We start from the raw sequence: 22,045 nt of genomic DNA on the forward strand, positions 1-22,045 counted from the left end.
TCCCCTGGAAACAAAGGGGAAGGATAACGCTGTGGAACTGTGACACCCCATGGTAGATTTCCTTGTCAAGATATCAATTTTCTGGGACATTTCTACTTAAACAAGAGGATGAAAGAAAAGAGGGAGAGTCATTTACAACACTGACACTTCACAGAAAAGGAAAGATCAAAGAGAGAATGACGATATGGATCATATAACACCTTTTCCTGCTTCATGCTTTCAAAGCAGGACATTTAGTGACTTTCATCATTGCTACACAAAACCGCGGGGATCTGGATTATACCGATACACCAAGGACAATATGGTGAGACTGTTTTTTGTTGTTTGGGAAAGGAGCAAACCAACACTTTCATTCAGACACTTTCTAGCTGGACAAGGTTCACGTTTATTAATTATCCTTTGTTTAATCTTTTGGGCTTTGTTTTCTGTGCGTCATACTTGTTTCGTGTTCAGTGTAGGGAGAAGGGAGTGTTTGTGCTGTATGTTTATTGATGCACTTTTAATTATTGCGTAGCGCCATTCATTTTTGGGGTTGTGTGATATGTTGGGGTTTTGGGGGGAGTAAGATATATATTGATTTGTTGTTTGTTTCTTTTTTACTATCAATATATATACACATTATTATTTTATATACCGTTTGCTTTTGGACTAATTAACCGTCAATTGGGGGAAAGTTATTTTGTCTGGACTAATGATTCCTCAGTTTGCCAGCCACAGGTCTTGGTGGTCTAGCTGCCATTCCGCATAAATGGGTCGGCCATTACAGGCCGTTATCTCATCCCAGGGCCCATTCACATAAACTTACACACTTGCATTCACACAAGGACAATTTGGTTAATTCTTAAATTTCCTGTTGGATAGTAAGATGATTCTGTTATAAAAATTCCCTATAAGCATTAGGTTTAAGATCTTTGTAGCACTTTTTCAGATGAATCTTTTATTTCTAAAATAGTGATTACTATCCTTTTATATTAATATTTATTAATGATTTTTGCTATAATTTTTTGCACTGTTGTTTTGACTATTACTACTTTTATGTTTTCTTATTTGGCCAAAAAATAATTTACTAATCATTTTCTGAACTATATTCATTAGATGGTCATATTGTGTGTTTTACTGTGGAAGGGTTTTGGTCATATCCTAAAACAGATTATTTTATTCCCAGGCCCAGATTCTTTGTTATGTAGACCCACACATCTGTCCTCCACCCCAGCTTGATCTCTTATCCTTGACCTCACCTGACCTTGAAGGAGAAACAATCCACAGCTGTAATGTACATGCACTTGTGTGTTATATTTCAGCCAGGGTTCTTCTCCTGGTTGGGGTGAAATTGCTATTTAATGTCTTTTTTTGTTCATTTTTGGTCATTATTGAGTACTTTGTGCATGTTACTATTGTTGACAATTTAATTTATGTGTTTAAATTCTTTGTGTCATGTACCATGTGTACTTCATTTCAAGGGACTGCTTTCAACCCTGTTTAGGTGGTGGTGGTGGGAGGTACCCCACAGACCCTTGTGGTTCATCTGAATGTGCTCTTGTGGTGGTGAGTTCTCTTGTGTTTATTCTTGTGCTTTTGTGATTTTTCTTGATTTTTGAACCTGTTCTCTATTTTTTGACCGTTCTTTAGATTTGTCATTTGGACTTGTTTGCTGTGGAATGCCTTTGTTTTTTTCATGCAGTTCCTTTTGCCTTTTCTACATCCATCCATCCATTTTCCAACTGGCTGAATCCAAACACAGGGTCACAGGGGTCTGCTGGAGCCAATCCCAGCCAACACAGGGCACAAGGCAGGAACCAATCCCGGGCAGGCGCCAACCCACCGCAGCTTTTCTACACCATGGAGCTAATTATTTTGTTAACAGCATTTCTGAAGAATTAAGATTATCCATGATCCTTTTCAATAGTGTTGATCAGCGAATTTCAGTAAAGTGTTATTCGGAGTAAATTTGCTGTATTCGTGTTTGCTCTTGTTGATCAAATTATTTACTGATAATTCGGCCAGTTAAGGAGAAATTTCTTTCCCTAGCACCCCATAATGCTTTGCGAGGCCATTGTGACACCAACATTGGATGGGACCACCTCCCATGTACATAATGCTGACCATTTGCATTACAGATGCTGTGGGACTTAGTTAGAGGTAGAACAGACAAGTAAATACTATAGGTTCTCAAAATGTTATTTTTATTTAACATAACATGTTTAATAGTTATCTCTGCTTGTCGCCAAATGTTCAGGTTGATCTTTCAGTTCCATGTCAGTATAACAGAAGGAGGCACATACTCTATAAATACATAATTTGCAACATTCATGTATCCAATATCTGTATGAATAAAATGTTACTAACTGCAACTATGCTTCAATTCTCCTATTGGAGAATGTCTCCTCCCATTCTCTAAACCTCAGGTGGCAAGATAGACCAAATAATAATGCAAGTAAGGACAATGGGCAACAGATTATTACTCACTCATTATAGATTTAAATTTTCCTAAATATAATTTGTGAAAACCAAAAGTGAAAAGAAATTGTATGTGGCAAATCACCAATACAACGTGGATATTTGATTTGTCATTCAGTCTATTAAGGTTACATTGCTACTTCTCATGGCATGGGTCTTCTTGTTGGCTGTGTTCTTCAAGTTTAATTTTTTAATTCTAATATTATCTGTTTGTTGGACATATCCTGTTCTACTTGGTTAACTACTGTTTTAGAGCTAGGAGGTTTAAGTACAAACTAAATAAAAATAGTATTAAGTCAAAATTCTGTGCTGCACTTATCATGCACAACATGCTTTAACAAATAAATTTAGAAAGAAAGAAACATAATTGAAACATACAGTGGGATGCAAAAGTTTGGGCAACCTTGTTAATAGTCATTATTTTCCTGTATAAATCGTTGGTTGTTACGATAAAAAATGTCAGTTAAATATATCATATAGGAGACACACACAGTGATATTTGAGAAGTGACATGGAGTTTATTGGATTTACAGAAAGTGTGCAATAATTGTTCAAACAAAATCAGGCAGGTGCATAAATTTGGGCACCGTTGTCATTTTATTGATTCCAAAACTTTTAGAACTAATTATTGGAACTCAAATTGGCTTGGTAAGCTCAGTGACCCCTGACCTACATACACAAGTGAATCCTATAATGAGAAAGAGTATTTAAGGGGGTCAATTGTAAGTTTCCCTTCTCCTTTAATTTTCTCTGAAGAGTAGCAACATGGGGTCACAAAACAACTCTAAAATGACCTGAAGACAAAGATTGTTCACCATCATGGTTTAGGGGAAGGATACAGGAAGCCCGTCCCAGAGATTTAAGCTGTCTGTTTCCACAGTTAGGAACATATTGAGGAAATGGAAGACCACAGGCTCACTTCAAGTTAAGGCTCGAAGTGGCAGACCAAGAAAGATTTTGGATAGACAGAAGCGACGAATGGTGAGAACAGTCAGAGTCAACCCACAGACCAGCACCAAAGACCTACAACATCATCTTGCAGCAGATGGAGTCACTGTGCATTGTTCAACCATTCGGCGCACTTTACACAAGGAGATGCTGTATGCGAGAGTGATGCAGAGGAAGCCTCTTCTCCGCCCACAGCACAAACAGAGCTGCTTGAGGTATGCTCAAGCACATTTGGACAAGCCAGCTTCATTTTGGAATAAGGTGCTGTGGACTGATGAAACTAAAATTGAGTAATTTGGGCATAACAAGGGGCGTTATGCATGGAGGAAAAAGAACACAGCATTCCAAGAAAAACACTTGCTACCTATGGTAAAATATGGTGGTGGTTCCATCATGCTGTAGGGCTGTGTGGCCAGTGCAGGGACTGGGAATGTTGTCAAAGTTGAGGGACGCATGGATTCCACTCAGTATCAGCAGATTCTGGAGACCAATGTCCAGGAATCAGTGACAAAGCTGAAGCTGCGCCGGGCTGGATCTTTCAACAAGACAACGACCCGAAACACTGCTCAAAATCCACTAAGGCATTCATGCAGAGGAACAAGTACAACGTTCTGGAATGGCCATCTCAGTCCCCAGACCTGAATATAATTGAAAATCTGTGGTGTGAGTTAAAGAGAGCTGTCCATGCTCGGAAGCCATCAAACCTGAATGGACTAGAGATGTTTTGTAAAGAGGAATGGTCCAAAATACCTTCAACCACAATCCAGACTCTCATTGGAACCTACAGGAAGCATTTAGAGGCTGTAATTTCTGCAAAAGGCGGATCTACTAAATATTGATTTCATTTCTTTTTTGTGGTGCCCAAATTTATGCACCTGCCTGATTTTGTTTGAACAATTATTGCACACTTTCTGTAAATCCAATAAACTTCATTTCACTTCTCAAATATCACTGTGTGTGTCTCCTATATGATATATTTAACTGACATTTTTTATCGTAACAACCAACGATTTATACAGGAAAATAATGACTATTAACAAAGTTGCCCAAACTTTTGCATCCCACTGTATTTTAACATTCTTAATTACTTCTACTAACCCAGCCACAGGGGATGCAAAAAACCAGTGTTTCTTTGTGCCGGTCCCAAGGCCACTTAAATGGAGAGGGTTACATCAGGAAGGGCATCTGGTGTTAAATTTTGCCAAATCAAAATGCGGACAACAATACAAATTTCCATACCTGATCGGTTGAGCCCCAGGTTAACAACGACCACCACCAGTACTGTTAGTCAACAGGGTGCTGGCGGAAAGTGGGCTAATGTTGGCCGAAGAAGAAGGAAAATAAGAGGGGGGAGACGTGTCCAGAGGCAGGAGGAAAGGAGGAAGGTAAAGAGAGTGGAATTGAGGGTAGGAACTTTGAATGTTGGCAGTATGACTGGTAAGGGGAGAGAGTTAGCAGATATGATGGAGAAGGAAGGTTGATATATTGTGCATGCAAGAGACTAAATGGAAGGGTAGTAAGGCCAGATGGATCGGAGATGGATTCAAATTGTTCTATCATGGGGTGGTTGGAAGGAGAAATGGGGCAGGGGTTATTCTGAAGGAACAGTATGTCAAGAGTATTTTGGAGGTGAAAAGAGTGTCAGACAGAGTAATGACTATGAAGCTGGATATTGGAGGTGTGATGATGAATGTTGTTAGTGCATATGCCCCGCAAGTTGGATGTGCGATGGATGAGAAAGAAGATTTTTGGAGTGAGTTGGATGAAGTGACGAACAGTGTACCCAAGCGACAGAAAGTGGTGATTGGAGCGGATTTCAAAGGACATCTTGGTGAAGAGAACAGAGGAGACGAGGAGGTGATGGTTAGGTATGGTGTCAAGGAGAGGAAAGAAGAAGGTCAGATGATAGTGGATTTTGCCAAAAGGATGGACATGGCTGTCCAGAAGAGGGAGGAACATAGGGTGAAGTACAGGAGCAACCACATCTGTCAAGGACTCTTCAATTTTATTTTGTTTACTCAGTCTTATACAAAAATGAAGCACTTTGGTTGATTCCGCAATTCTGGAGATCCTTTTCCCAGCACACCTCCGACAACAAAAAAAAATCCCCTCAGAGGTGTGTCCGCCCCTTACAATGAGAAACCTCCCCTTCCAGTCCTCCCATTTCCCTCAGACAAGGTTAGAAAGCACTGCCTGAATGTTACAATATGTTTGAAAAACAGAAACCATGTCAATGAGCTGTTTATGTCTTGCTTTGCTTTTTTAACTACAGTACACGGGTGTTGTACCGTGTTAGTGACTATCTACACAAACTTACCTTAAATGAGTTAAAATATCTTTTTTCAAAAGCGATTATTTTAGGAATTAAAATAAAAAAATCTTTTAAAATTCAATATAAATTGTAAATGTGTTTGTATAATATATAAAAACATTGTGTAGCCTTTCTTAGGGTTTATTTTAACTAATGCCTATGTTTGGTTGCCCTTTTTAACAGCAATATATGCTTCTAAAAAGACATTTCGAAACATGAAAGGATGGCAGATGCTGAATTGTCATTGCAACAAAAAATGTAAACTTATTTTTGCCATAACAGTTTCATTCAGGCCTTTCTATTTAAAATGGGCTGTGATGTAATGTTACATTCTTCAGATTGAATGCTGTTGTAATAAGTTCTCTGTATTACTCTGAAATTGTGAAAAAATACAGACTTCATGTATGCATTTTATCACTGTTAAAAAGAAAGACAATTCTTTAACATTTCTTATCTGCAGTGGATAAGCATGAGTGAGGTGTTAAGATAGTGTGATTTAGCATTTGTATTTAAAATCCCCAAGTGTTTATCCCTACCAAATAATGTTTTAAGTAACAACTTTTAGATGATACAGTAGATCGAGGCTTAGTTGTTTATTTATGCCAACATACTGTATGTAATCCAACCAACTAAATTTTGTGTTGCTCTCTGTTAGGACACCATAATTGGACAGTGGTTGGTGCTGCTCTCTCACAGCATCAGTGACATAAGTTAAAATGCTCACTCTGGGTATATTTTTCTGTAGTCTGCACTTTTCTCACAGGATTTCACCTTTTTCACTGCTTTCAACTTGAAATGGACATGGCTAATATGTTAAATTCACTTCTCAATGGTTAAGCTTGAGTGTAGTAAAGGGAAATCTTTACTTCTTTAACTAAGACAGTGTTGGGTGCATGTACTTTAATTTTATTTCTATTTTTAACTACTTCTTGGATTTATTTATTTGCTCACGGCATCACATGTCCTGTGAGGCTCTGATTGGGGTGCTTGAGGGACTGAACCAGTAGTCTGAGTGTCTGGGCTTGCGAGTGTCCTGGATAAAAAACAAGATCCAGGCCTTTAATGACCCCTTGGGCACAGTCATCAGCAGTGTGTCTGTTTGCAGAGAGAATGTCGACCTTGTCGAGAGGTTTACTTACCTTGGCAGTTACATTTATGTCTCTGATGACTATTCTAAAGAAGTCAGGAGACAGATTGGGAGATCATGGGAGGTCATGAGGTCACTGGAATGGGGTGTGTGGTGCTCCCAATATCTATGCAAAAGGATGAAGGTCCATGTCTTTAGAGTCCTGGTGCTTCCTGTCGTGCTATATGGTTGAAAGACATGGACGCTATCCAGTGACCTGAGACAAAGATTGGACTCCTTTGGTACTGTGACTCTCCGGAAAATCCTTGGGTACAGTTGCTTTGACTTTGTGTCGAATGTGCAGTTGCTCATGGAGTCCCGAATGAGGCACATTACCTGCATTGTGAAGGAGCGTCAGTTATGGCAGTACGGCCATGTGGCATGTTTCCCAGAGGGTGATCTGGCTCGTAAGATCCTCATTTTTGGGGACCCTAGTGGCTGGACCAGTCCAAGGGGTCGCCCACGTAACACCTGGCTGCAGCACACAGAGGGTCATTTCCGGAGGGTGGGACTGGACTACATGTTTGCTTGGGGGGTTGCCAACTGGGATCCCGAGTTGTTTCATCATGTATTTGGTGCGGCAATGCACTGTACCAGTGCATGCTCCCCAATTTGACTTGATCACATGGATAATTATTGAAAAAAAATATTCATTAAGAAGATACTTGTAGACAAGAAGATGAAACATAATTAATAAATATATCATGAACTCCTGGCTGTATCATAACACACATGGCTTTTATGTGAAATTAGTTTATTGGAAAACAAGTATTGCTTTTATGCATATACTATTACTAACTATGTTACCCAGCTTCCCCAAGAAAATTTTTTAATCATTGGGCCTTAGTCACTGTGCCGGATGTACATTAATCAGATGTATCAGAATTACTATGTAACTAAGTACTTTTAATATACTATATTATATAGTAATACTATATATATAGTGGCAGAAAAGTAATGAGACTGATTTTTTATTTACCAAAGTTTTTATTTTTTTCAAACATCAATTTTATCCCCTTCAAAGTAGTTCCCTTGGGCAGCTACACACCGATGGAGACGTTGTTCCCACTGTTGGTAGCAGCGCTGGAAGTCTTCAACCGGTATGGTCTTCAGCATGTCTGTTACACTCTTTTGGATGTTTTCTAAAGTCCCGAAATGACGCCCTTTGAGGACATTTTTCAGTTTAGGAAAAAGGAAAAAGTCACACGGACTGAGGTCAGGTGAATAAGGGGGCTGGGGAACCACAGGAATGCGTTTTTTCGATTGTCCTTCTGCTCAATTGTGAGGTTTTTCGGCACCATTTTGGCACAGACCTTTCGCCTTGTGCAAATGTTCAGTCAAAATTTGATGAACGGTAAATCTGTTCAAATTTAATTGTTCACTCAACATTCTTAATGTTAAATGACGGTCTGATCTCACAAGAGTGTTCATACGTTCGATGTTTTCATTGGTTTTCGAAGTTGAAGGCCTCCCTGAAAAACTTGAGCTCAGGATAAAGAATGTTCCCCATAGGCCTGTTTTAACTTTTCAAACGTCACACTTGCCAATTCTCCAAGCTTAACACAAAATTTAATGGCACAACGTTGCTCCAAATTCTGCTGTTCCATTTTGCGTGATGCACAACCAAAAACACAACTTCGCTAATAGCAGTCACAAAAATCACGTAGTTAACGGAAGGAGTTGAAACTCGCACTGAGCTATGGGAGGGTACTGATACACGTGCTCTATCAAGGACAACAGCGCAGCGTTGCCAGATTGCTTGCAGTGTTGCTCGTATATATATATATATATATATATATATATATATATATATATATATATATATATATATATATATATATATATATATATATATATATATATATATATATACATATACATATATATATATATATATATATATACTAGCAGAATACCAGCTTGAGCGAGAAGTAGTGTGTTAAAGAAGGTACGAAAAGAAAAGGAAAAATTTTAAAAATAACATAACATGGTTGTTAATGTAATTGTTTTGTCATTGATATGAGTGTTGTTCTCATATCTATCTATATATATATATATATATATATATATATATATATATATCTATCTATCTATCTATCTATCTATCTATCTATCTATCTATCTATCTATCTATCTATATATATATATATATATATATATATATATATATATATATATATATACCCGCTTTGGCAGCGAGAAGTAGTGTGTTAAAGAAGAAAAGAGAAAGAAAAGGAAACATTTTGAAAATAACGTAACATGATTGTCAATGTAATTGTTTTGTCACTGTTATGAGTGTCGCTGTGATATATATATATATATATATATATATATATATATATATATATATAGCAAAATACCAAGCTTCACAGCATGTCATGTGTTAAAGAAGTTATGAAAAAGAAAAGGAAACATTTTAAAAATAATATATATATATATATATATATATACACATATATATACACAGTGGTACCTTGGTATACATATACGCTTTGGAATAAGTCCAACTTAGTATACGTCCTGTTTGGACGCGAAAAATTTTGCTTGGTATACAACCTTTATTTGTAATAGAACACCACGCGCTACCCTTGTTTATCTCTCTCGAGACAGAAAGACACAACTGCCCACGAGCGTCAGTACGCCAGTTGCTAGCATTCAGTGAACAAACCATGCTATAACTCTATGTGAATTTTCACATGATTTTGCTTTTTTATCACATAAATTTGAATTGATTGTTGAAAAGTATGAAGGTGGCATGGGTATCTGGGAAATGGCTGCTGGATACCGTATGCCAAGATCGATGGTATCTATGATTGTGAAAAACAAAGATGTTATTAAAAGGTAAAGTGGGGTTAAATTTTCATTTATTTCATTTAATTGCTTTTGTATTTATTTATTTTAGTATTAAGCAGTATATAAATTATTTTATACAACCCCATCAATGTATTATATGCCAATAATAATAGTATTTTTTTTCATGGGAATGGATTAATCATTTTCCCTTTATTTCTTATGGAAAGATTCATTTGGTATATGCCCTGTTTAGTATAAGTCAAAAGATCTGGAACAGATTAAAGATGTATACCGAGGTACCACTGTATATATATTTTTTACCAGGAGTGAATATTAGTTTACTTTGGCTGCTTACTGTTGAAGATGCTACTTAAAGTCCTTGTTGGTGTTGGTCTGAATGAGACTGCAGGAGAACTCTGTATTAAACTGGTATTCTGTATTGTTACAAAGGTGATTTATAGTTTATTCATTCAAACTGCTTAAAATTCCAAGAGCGTAAAATTAGCACTGCTTCAGTATACAGTGCATTCGAAAAAATGTTTACCAATAAAAAAAAGTTACTAATTTACCTTTCTCTTCTTATCATATTGTGAAAAACAGAACCTCCATTGGCTATAGAAAAAATTGCACTTCTGTCTATTCTTTTTAATCATGGCTTAGCTTCATTGGTTAATTTGCTGTGTTTCCTTTTGTGCTGATCATTGATTGTTATCGCACACTTAATAACAATATGCAGCTGGAAAATTTTTAAAAAATGCTATGCACCAATAAAAATATTTAGAGTAACTGGTTACCTCAGTTTTATTATCACATATTGTCACACATGCTTGGAAATGCAAAACTTTGTCACCACATAGATCTAGAGTTGACTGCTGGTAATGTTTCTGGTTATATGTGATATCTGTTCTTTCAGATATTTTTGTATATTTGTTAGTTGTGAGTTCATGGCAGACATAATGACTATTTTAAACTAGTGTTTAAAATTCAATATATGCCACCAAAATGCATAATTAAAAATTTGGTAATTATTTTTCTCTTGATCAGCCTACAGTATAAATAACATTAAATATTTTGAAACATACACCTCTTTGGGAAACAGAATGATTGCTTGCCATAATCTTCTGAATCCCAAGAATAACAAATAACAGCACATTTGCAATAAACACATACTGTAATTACATGGTAGAAAAATACAATAAATCAGAAGAGTTACCTAAATTTGGATCATATTCACTGATGAATCTCTTCGTGAGAAACTTCACAAGCAGAGCTGGGAGAGGGAATAAAATTAAATCAATTTTATTTAATTCGACAACAGCATATGAATAAGAATAACTTTAGTGATGACTGTTTAAAATTCAATCAACCTAAGTTTTATTATTTAACAATATATTCAACACATTTTCAGCATTTTCACTCAACTTACTCTGAAGAGGGATGCGAGAAGGACATTGAAGCTGGCCTGAACAAGGCCACACTTTAGTTGGCAACTTTTTACAACCCCTCTAGGGAAACTATCAGACCCTCACATGATAGCTGACAGATATAATACCTTAAGGTGCCTCTTAGATCTGTGTTAGATCTTCTACTAGTCGGCAGTACATTGAGCACCATCTGTCAAAAGTACAAAGATAGAAGTCTATCTACATGCCCAGACCACCTCAACTGGCTTGTCTTGACCCAGTTCAAGAGTGGAGTAGAACATGAAGGAGTAATAGATCTATGCCAAGAGCCTCTGAATTGCTGAAGTTCTCATCCTATCATTGAGATTAAGATCAGCAAACCTATGTAAGAACCTCATTTTGGTCGCTTGTACTTGTGACCTCATTTTTATACTAATTACCCAGAGTTCGTGACCGTGGATGAGAATGAGAATGTAGACTAACTGTCAAAATTAAAGCTTTAATCTAAGGACTTAATTCTGGTTTCCCCATCATGGTAAGATACATGTGCAAAACTGCTGCCATTGTGCAGATTCACTCGTCAGATCTCATGATCACCTCTCCTTTAACTCAAAAACAAGACACCAATGTACATGAACATCTCCATAGTTGCACTCCCTTTATCTGAAGAGAGACACTCTTTTTTCAAAAGAAGACCAGAAACTGATTTGGAGGTGCTTACATTCATCCCAGCCACATATAATTTAGTTGCAAACTGTTCTAGTGCACAGCAGAGGTCAGTTTGATAAGGCTAAGAGGTCAACCTTAACTGTGAATAGCAAAAATGTAAAGTTTAGGCTCCTAAACTGCATACTTGCCAAACCACGGAGTCCATGCCCACATAAAATTTGCTCAAATTCAGATTCAAATTCTATAACTCTGTGATAACCAGTGCAGTTTTCTAATAGGTTAGTGTGGTGGGTCAGTAATACCACATCAAGAGAGTCCCACTGAATCAATAAGCTGGTTATGAAGACAGGCTCAGTTATAGGATGCACTCCTGACCAGGAAGAAGTAGTAGCAGAAAAGAGAAAACAAAACCGATGTCCATTATGATCAATGCTGTACATCCTCTCCCTGGTACACTAACATTGATTAGAATTAGCCAACAAATTATTCAGTAGAAGTGTTTGAAGAAGCATGACTAGGACTTCTTTATGACTACAGCAATATTATAATGCCTCACTAATCCTGCAATCTATTTTTAGAAATGTGAAGTTAACATTTTTGATACATACATGCAGTGCAAGGTCTGACACTTGAAAGGCAGGTATGTAACTATAACTCTCAGTCTGCAAATACAGTAACAGCTGTGACATAGGAAGCCAATATTATTGGAGTACTTCCACAAGACCTGAAAGAGGAGATTCAAGGTTTGAAGCTTTTTACAGAGTACTAAAGCAGGTGTAGACTGGATCTTACAGCGGTAAAGAAAAGGTCCATTTTTCCTAAGCCATGACAAAATATGTATTATTCCTTTTAGATCTGAAGTGTAGCTATTGAAATAAATCTCCATTCTAATATCCCAGTATATGCCTTCCTAGAGAGACTGTGGGCTGACCTCTTCATAACTGGAACAAATCTGCTACTACTGAGGTTTTAATCAGAAGCTAATCACATTCTATGTCTATTGCCAGCTACCAAGACGCAAGAGAAGCAGGAGGTGACAGCTAACCCCAACTGTCACAATCAGTCTTTTGCTTTTGATTTTTTATAAATTTGACATGACCTCAAAAGTTATTTGCACCTTTTTAAGATGAAGCAATCTTGTGGGAATTTATTTCTGCTTTTTAACCTTTAATGATTTTCAAAATATGTAATAAAGTCCCACAATGCCATTTAGTTTTTCTTATGGGCACCACCACTTTTTTGTTGATGGATATTATGCCCCTGTCAAGCAAGGTCAACCATAAGTGTGCAGCATGCAACATATCTGGGTCAAGGGTATAAAGGCTGTGTCATACACTTCCTTAAAACACCAAGTTAAGGGATGTCAACAAGTAATAAAGAAAATAATAGTTTAAGAAAGTATGGGAGTATTTCAAAGATGATAGACCTGACTGAATTTTGGGAAAGGTTGTAGTGAAAGGAGTAAAGGCAGGTTTTTAGTCGTGATTAAAAAACATGACTAAGTGTGCTTCTCTAACACAAAATGGACGGCCATTCTGAAGATAAGGTGTATGAAAAGGCAAATGCTCTGTGACCAGATGATTTTTTTAATTGGGGGAATGTCCAAAAGACCAGAATTAAAAGAGTGTATTGTGTAATATAATATATAATGTAGCTTAGCTAAGTATGGTGGCACAAGTCCATACAAGCCTTATACATTAAAAGACATTAAAACAGCTACACTGGCATTAAATCAGAATCATCAGTACAGTAATCAGTAGAGCATTATTTACTCTGGTCAAGGTAGTTTCTGTGGAATGAGGGGACTGAAAGCCAGATTGACATTTGTCAAACAATTATACAATTATTGTCAGAAAGGTAGGCAGTAAGTTGATCGGTAACAGCCCTTTCAAGCAATTTTGACATGAAAGTAAGTTGTGGGAGGGGAGGGGGGTTGTTTGGTGGGATATTATTGCTTTGCTTAAATCATCCGAGATCAGATGCCTCATCTTGGATGAGTTAATGCCAGTGAAACTCATCCGGGATAAGTCGGTGTTTTTAACGCAGCTATGTAGTAGATTAGTCTAGCTGGATCTAATCATCTGAGATGATTGTGCACGCCCATGCTGATTAAAACCCCATATATATTGAGTCTAGAAAACATGATTAGCAAGTCTTTGATAGGCTGGAACAAAATGATGAAAGAATGGGCACATTTTTTCCACACAAGTGGAGCAGGACCTTATACTCGAAGGATATGAAAAATTTCAATATTTAATATGCACAAGGAGCAATACTGCAAAAGGAGCCCAAACTAGAAAAGATGGCTGGCAAAAACTGGCCGAAAAATTAAACGCGTATAGTGTGCATTGTACTTACTGAATGCAGCATTTCACTTATTTTCACTTACCTATGTGTCAGATTAATTAATATTGAATATGTCATAATTCCAGATCAAATGTGAGCAGAAGAAGAACATGGGAACTGGTTAAAGTGAAGTACAAGAATATACTTCAAACTGGTAAAGATTGGTATATAACTATTTAAAGAATTGTTGACATAAAGAATCACATATAATATAAAAAAACATTAATTTTAAAGCTAATAAGAAAGCAGACAAGCAAAAAACAGGTGGAAGTCCACATGATCCAGACCTAACCCCTGCAGAAGAGTTGGCTCTCCAGCAAAATGCTCATCGTTCTGTTCCTCCTCGGAACCAGAGGCAGGATGCAGTGGTCACTTCATTTCAGGTAAAGGATGGACATTGCATATATTTGTCCTCCATGTGTGCCATAGGTATGTTCCATATAGCTTTTTTTTTTTTTTTGGTCAGTTGCGGGGAATGTCATATTCCTAGAACCTGTGTCTGACCAACGAGATATTGACAAAGGTCAAATATTTGATGAAGACACTGTGTCTGATTATTCATCAGGAGGAGAGGTAAATTTTCTAAATAATGTTTGATCAAACTCCACTCTGGTCAGTCCCATGTGCCCCAATCACATTTGGAAATCTTTGGTAATGAGAATGTTAGGCTGATTGTGAGATTCTTTATGGAACTGTGGGTGTTTTTGCCTGTGTATTACCTGCCTGCAATGGCATGAAACACCTCTTTTATTGTCTGCACACGTAGGTGTCCAGGAAACACTATTTCAGAGCCAAACAGACTTTACGAATTGCCCGGCAAACTGCACTTTTAGGTAGATTTTCCGCATGAGGTATATAAAAAAAAGTGCTGCTTGCAACGAACCTCAAAGCAATGCATACTGTCTGTGTGGTTGTGAGAGCCTGACTTCGCCTAGTTTGACTTTGAATATAAGGTGCTAATAAATCTTTAAGGAATATTCTTTCCCCTCAGCTAAAGCGGTATCTTGCCGCTCATGCAAAACCCTCTCTACATGAAATTCTCTTCTTACAATATGGGCGCCGATATCAATTGGTCGCTCATTCATGAACGGCAAAGCCATGACTAAATGAATTCCATACATGGACACGGATTAAGTGTGTAAACTAATTCTTGTTTACATAGAACAAACCGGCTCTGAGTAGGTTTGAGGATTTGGATGTACTGCTATGACAACACATCCAGCAAGAGTTTCGAAAAACCGACAGATCCAGGATCATGCCAAATCGTCAACAATTACATCCTGCTAAACGAGTAATCCACGTACGAAAAATACCCCCAGGAAATTGGTCGATAATTATTCAGAACTGCAGATCCAAGTCAGGTTTTTTAAGCAGTCATTTAATAAAGGAAAATTTAAATGCGAGGGCTCAGAGCCGATAGAAAGCAACTTATTGATAATATTAACACTAGAAGTACCAAAGCTTACAAAAAAACTCATAAATCCGGCCCACCTTTAAACTTGCTCACACCTCTCTGTCAGCATCTTTTGTCTTGTAAAGGTGTCGATAAATCCAAGCAGCCTACTATCTCATCCTCCCACCGCCACAGAAAGTGCAAAAACCTCTCCCACCTCAAGCCTTGTTTATCAGGAAGTGAGGTAGTACCCAGAGCTGTATAGGATAAAAATATGTCGTTATTTGGAACACATGTATTTCATGTGTGTTCCGTGTCTACAAAGATCTATGTAAGGGTAGGATGACAGGTAATGTAAGAAATGTTGAACACATATGACAAACGTTTTCCATGTTTTAGTACTAACGACAAAATTTTGACATGAAGTGTATACTGTGTGAAGACTGAAGTCCAAGTATTAAATAAGCAGTTTCACAAAAAGCACAAATATAACAGAATAAATCTGGAGCCAATCCCAGCCAACACAGGGCACAAGGCAGGAAACAAACCCTGGGCAGGTTGCCAGCCCAACGCAGGGCGCACACACCCACACACACACACACCAAACACACACTAGGGACAATTTAGGATCACCAATGCACCTAATTAAGTTACAATACAATCCAATTTATTATTTGTATAGCCCAAAATCACACAAGAAGTGCCACAATGGGCTTTAACAGGCCCTGCTCTTGACAGCCCACCAGCCTTGGCTCTCTAAGAAGACAAGAAAAAACTTTCCAGGTAGGTTGGGTGCAGTGTGTGTCAAAAAGGGGGTCAATGCAATACAGTTTAATACACAGAACAGAACACATCCTCAATACAGTATAAAAACAAACATTTTAGAGTAGAATTTAACAAGTAACAAATAAGCTGCATGGCAACAACTGTAGGGGAAATAGGAAATTAAGGCCGAAGCTATCAAAAACTCAGAATCAATATTTCCATGATGGGACAGTTAACTTTGTGAGCTGGAATGTTAAAGGCCTGAATCATGAATTAAAGAGAAAGAAAGTACTCTCTCACCTAACAGGTCTAAATGCTAAAATAGTATTTTTACAGGAAACCCACTTACTAAGCAAGGATCAGTTCCGGCTGCAAAAAGACTGGACTGGCCAAATGTTCCATTCTAGTTTTACAAAGAAAACTAGAGGTGTGGGAATTCTCATACATAGAACAGTATCATTTGTAGCATCAGATGTAGTATTGGATCCTGAAGGGAGATATCTAATGGTCATGGGAGACTTATCTAACTGTAAAATGATCTTGATTAATGTTTATGCACCTAATGTTGACGATAAGGAATTTATACAAAATTTATTTGCATCCATTCCCAATCTGAACACTCGTAAAGTTATAATGGCTGGGGACTTTGTGTTCTAAATCCACTTTTAGATAGGACTTCTTACACAGGGGGAACAGCATCTAACACCGCAAAGATAATTACAGAGTTTATAACTGATCACAACTTATCAGATCCCTGGAGGTTTTTAAACCCAAATTCAAGAACATATTCTTTCTACTCACCAGTACATCATTGCTACTCAAGGATTGATTACTTCTTTATAGACAATAACTTCTTGCCTAAGATTAAATCTTGCAAATACGATGCTATTGTTATTTCTGACCATGCACCTATGATCTTGGAGCTAAAATTACTAAGCCCCATACACTCACCCCCAGATGGCGCCTCAACCCGCTTCTATTAGCTGACGAGAATTGTACTGAATTTATATCCAAACAAATCAAATTCTTTCTAGAGACAAATACATCCTGAGATCTCTGCAGGAATACTCTGGGAAACTCTTAAGGCCTTCTTAAGAGGACAGATTATCTCATATCTTTCCCACAGAAATAAATAAGCCAAGAAAGTAGCAGAGATAAAAAGCAAATTACTAAAATAGATGAAGAACATGCCAGACTACCAAGCGAGACTCTACATAGGAGGCAGGCTCTACATTCAGAATTAAACCTCTTGACAACTAAAGAAACTGAACAACTAATTTACAAATCCAGACATCATTACTATGAACATGGAGAGAAAGCTAATAAGCTTTTAGCTCAACAAATTCACAAGCAAGAAGTGCAACGCAATCTCGTAATCACCAACATAACGGAGAAAAATCATCGAACACAAAAATATAATGCACACTTTCAGAGACTACTATAAATCCCTATATACTACTGAGTTTAAAGAAGACAATACACAATCTAATGCATTTCTGGATACATTACAGATACCACAAATAGACACTTTTAGTGTGGAGGAACTTGATAAACCTCTGGCATTATCAGAATTACTAGATGCTATAAAGTCACTCCAAGGTGGAAAGCAGCAGGCCCTGATGGCTACCTTGCAGAATTTTACAAGAAATTCTCCGCTCAGCTAGCTCCCCTCCTATTAGCAACATTTACAGAAGCCAGAGATAACCAATCTCTTCCACAAACCTTTCGCCAAGCACTAATCACTGTTTTCCAAAACAAAATAAGGACTTATTACAATGTGCATCATACAGACCAATTTCACTTCTGAATAACGACGTTAAAATACTCTCTAAAATCATAGCTAGAAGGATGGAGAAAGTGCTCCCCTCGTAATATCACAAGACCAAACTGGATTTATTAGGGGCCGACACTTATCTTTAAATCTTCACGCCTGTTTAATGTAATATACTCACCAACTAAATCAAACACCCCAGAAATATTATTATCATTGGATGCAGAAAAGCATTGACATGATTGAATGGAAATACCTTTTACTACATTGGAGAAGTTTGGGTTTGGCCCAACATTTGTGCATGGATTAAATTACTGTATACTAATCCAGAAGCTTCAGTTTGCATCAACAACATTTGCTCCGACTACTTTAAACTAGAACGTGGCACTAGACAAGGATGCCCTTGTCACGCTACTGTTTGCAATTGCCATTGAACCACTGGCAATACATTGTCGAAATACTGATCAGATAAAGGGGATTAGCAGAGAAGGACTGGAACAGAAAATCTCATTATATGCAGATGATATGGTACTGTATATATGGACCCAGAAAATTCTGTGCCTGCAGTCTTAGCAGCACTCACAGAATTTCAAAAGATCTCTGGTCTCAGAATTAATCTGAATAAAAGTGTACTCTTTCCGGTGAATTCTCAAGCATATAATATTAGATTAGATACCCTACCTTTTATCATTGCAGAACAGTTTAAATACCTGGGGTAAACATCACAAGTAAACATAAAGCTCTTTATCAACAAAATTTCGCGTCTGCATGGAAAAAATTAAACAAGACTTGCATAGATGGTCAACCCTTCATCTCACACTAGCTGGAAGAATTAACACTGTTAAGATGAATATTCTTCCTAAGCTCCTTTTTATTTCAAAACATCCAATATACATTAATAAATCATTCTTTAAGCAATTAGATTCAACAATAACCTCATTTATTTGGAATTCAAAACATCCACGCATCAAAAGAGCGACCCTACAAAGACAAAAGGCAGAAGGTGGCATGGCTCTACCTAACTTCCAGTTTTATTACTGGGCAGCAAATATACAGGCGATAAGAACCTGGACACAAATAGAAGAACATACACAGGCTTGGACCGCAATAGAAGTAAAATCCTGCAGTACTTCTTTGTATTCCTTGCTCTGTGCTCCAATAAACACACGTTATCGGCAATATACTAATAACCCAATTGTGCTCCACTCACTTAGAATCTGGAACCAATGTAGAAAGCATTTTAAGACGGAGAAGCTTCTATCTGTGGCACCTCTTTCAACCTTCACAAACATATGCAGTTTTTATATCTGGAAAAATTTGGAATTAACTTGCTTAGAGATCTTTATATAGACAACGTCTTTGCATCCTATGAACAATTACATTCCAAATTTAACATTCCAGCTACACATTTCTTTCACTATCTTCAAATCAGGAACTTTGTTAAACAGAACCTTCCAGATTTTCCTCATCTTGCACCCTCATCCATGCTGGAAAAATATTGCTCAATCTCAAGGTTAGACTCCATCTCTACAATATATAAAATCATTTTACAATCCCTCCTTTCAAAGATCCAAGAGGACACTGGGAAAAGATCTCTCAATTAATATATCAGAAAAGGAGTGGAAAGTAGCAATGCAGAGAATTCACTCGAGCTCCATATGCACAAAGCATACAATTATACAACTCAAAATTATATATCGAGCACATCTGTCTCGACTAAAACTCTCCAAAATGTTTCCAGGGCATGATCCAACCTGCGAACGCTGCAACCAAGTCCCAGCCTCACTGGGTCACATGTTCTGGGCCTGCACCAAATTAACATTATTCTGGACAAAAATTTTAATTACCTTCAGACTGCCTTGGTCTCACAATCCCTCCTAACCCATTAACTGCTGTGTTTGGGGTTCTTCCAGATGGGTTTAAAGTGGAGAAAGACAAACAAATTGTGATTGCATTCACTACACTTTGGCACGCAGACTTATTCTGATAAACTGGAAGAACCCAAACTCTCCTCTTTAAGTCAGTGGGAAACTGATGTGTTATATTATTTGAAATTGGAAAAATCAAATACTCAGTTAGATGATCTGTACAGACTTTTTTCAAAACATGGCAGGATTTAATCAATAATATTTTAAAATAAGCTCATAAAGCACAGAGAATTTATTAATTTAATTATGTTTACAAGCCTTAAATTTCACGCCTTGCCATGCTCTCTCTCTCTCAGGGGTGGGGATCGATTTGTCCTTAACTCAATTTTTCTTTTGTAAAACTTGATTGATTTGTATGGATTGCAATAAAATTAATAAAAAAAAAAAAAAAAAAAAGAATTTAAAAGTAGATTAGATAGTGATATCACATAATATGATTTGGATTTGTTTAGGTTAGTGTGGCTTGTTATTATGACATCTTTGGTAGTACAGCAGTAAGAACTGCTAACTCCTATTCAAAAGGTCTATGTTTCAAACCTTCACATGTCCCAAAATAACAGTTTTGAGTAGTGAGCTGCTCTTATTGTTACTATTATACAATAAAAACATACATTTGATTTGAGTCTGTAACAGCTGGTGTAAATGTATGCTACGTGTAAAGGTGATTTTTTTTTTTTATTCAGTATTACAGTAATCCCTCGCTATATCACGCTTCGACTTTCGCGCCTTCACTCTATCGCGGATTTTAAATGTAAGCATATCTAAATATATATCATAGATTTTTGCTGGTTCGGATTTCTGGACAATGGGTCTTTTAATTTAAAGTACATGCTTCCTCAGTTTGTTTGCCCAGTTGATTTCATACAAGGGACGCTATTGGCGGATGGGTTAGAAGCTACCCAATCAGAGCATGTATTACATATTAACTAAAACTCCTCAATGATACGAGGCATATCCAGAAAAAAAGGTTACAACAGCTGTTAAAAATCGAAAAATGAATATATTTCAACCAAATTTATAGGGTATGTTCCAAAATATGTGTTTATTTCTCAACATAATCGCCGTCAACTTCAATGCACTTCTTCAGCCTGGGCACCAGCTTTTTTATACCCTCGTCGAATACGCTCCGCTCCACCTCCGAAAGCCACTTCTCCACTGTCTCCTTCACCTCCTCATCGTTGGAAAAATGTTTCCCACCCAAGAATTCTTTCAGTTTGGTGAAAAGGCTCTGGCGTTGTCGTGAAGGAGGGACACACCACAAGTTAGCATTCCCCTCCTTTTGTCTTTAATCTTTTTTTAAAATTTTTTTAGGGTCTCACAATATGTTTCAGCATTGATGGTGGTCCCTTTGGCCATGAAACCCCTTTTCTGTCTCAAAAGACAGAATCTCGCATCGGCGGTAGGTGGAGCAAACGGCCTCAGCAGAGGTTTACAAACTCGCTTGCTGTGATGACATTTCATTTTGACCGTTAGGACCCCCCTACACGCAGGTATGCCAACCTTCGAATAAAAAAAATCCCTGCACCCTCCAGGGCACTTGTAACGTTTTTTTCTGGATATCCCTTGTAAAAGATATGCTTCCCGCGCGGTGCTTGATTGTTTGCTTTTCTCTCTCTCTCTCACCTTCTCTGACATTCTCTGCCTGACGGAGGGGGTGTGAGCAGAGGGGCTGTTTGCACAGAGGCTGTTTGCTTAGAAGATATGGACGCTCCTCTAAAAAATGCCGCTTTGTCGCGGTGCTTCGGCATACTTAAAATCACGTATTGATTTTTTGATTGTTTGCTTTTCTCTTGCGCGCTCCCTCTGACATTTTCTGCTCCTGATACGTATTCCTTTGAGGAGAAGATATGTTTGCATTCTTTTAATTGTGAGAAAGAACTGTCATCTCTGTCTTGTCATGGAGCACAGTTTAAACTTTTGACTAAAGGGTGTTATTTCATGTCTAGAGGGCTCTAATAATGTTAACAGTGTGGGAGAGTTTATAAGGGCTTAAAATATATAAAAATAACCATACAAACATATGGTTTCTACTTCGCGGATTTTCACCTATCGCGGGGGGTTCTAGAACGCAACCACCGCGATCGAGGAGGGATTACTGTATTCTCTGTCACATTTACGCTCGCCCTGATCTGACA

General features: G+C 37.5%; 1 protein-coding gene across 3 annotated transcripts in view; it reads right to left on the reverse strand.

Annotated features, from left to right (window-relative positions):
* rasl12 (RAS-like, family 12) overlaps positions 1-22,045 on the reverse strand; it is a 119,713-nt gene that overhangs the window by 38,667 nt on the left and 59,001 nt on the right. For all 3 annotated transcript variants that reach the window (XM_039773369.1, XM_039773368.1, XM_039773370.1), the window contains exon 3: positions 10,849-10,905. In XM_039773369.1, the coding sequence (XP_039629303.1) occupies positions 10,849-10,905 (57 nt within the window). The remainder of the gene's footprint in view (positions 1-10,848; positions 10,906-22,045) is intronic.

This window comes from Polypterus senegalus, chromosome 12 (assembly GCF_016835505.1).
Source record: "Polypterus senegalus isolate Bchr_013 chromosome 12, ASM1683550v1, whole genome shotgun sequence".
NCBI classification, from domain to species: Eukaryota; Metazoa; Chordata; class Cladistia; order Polypteriformes; family Polypteridae; genus Polypterus; species Polypterus senegalus.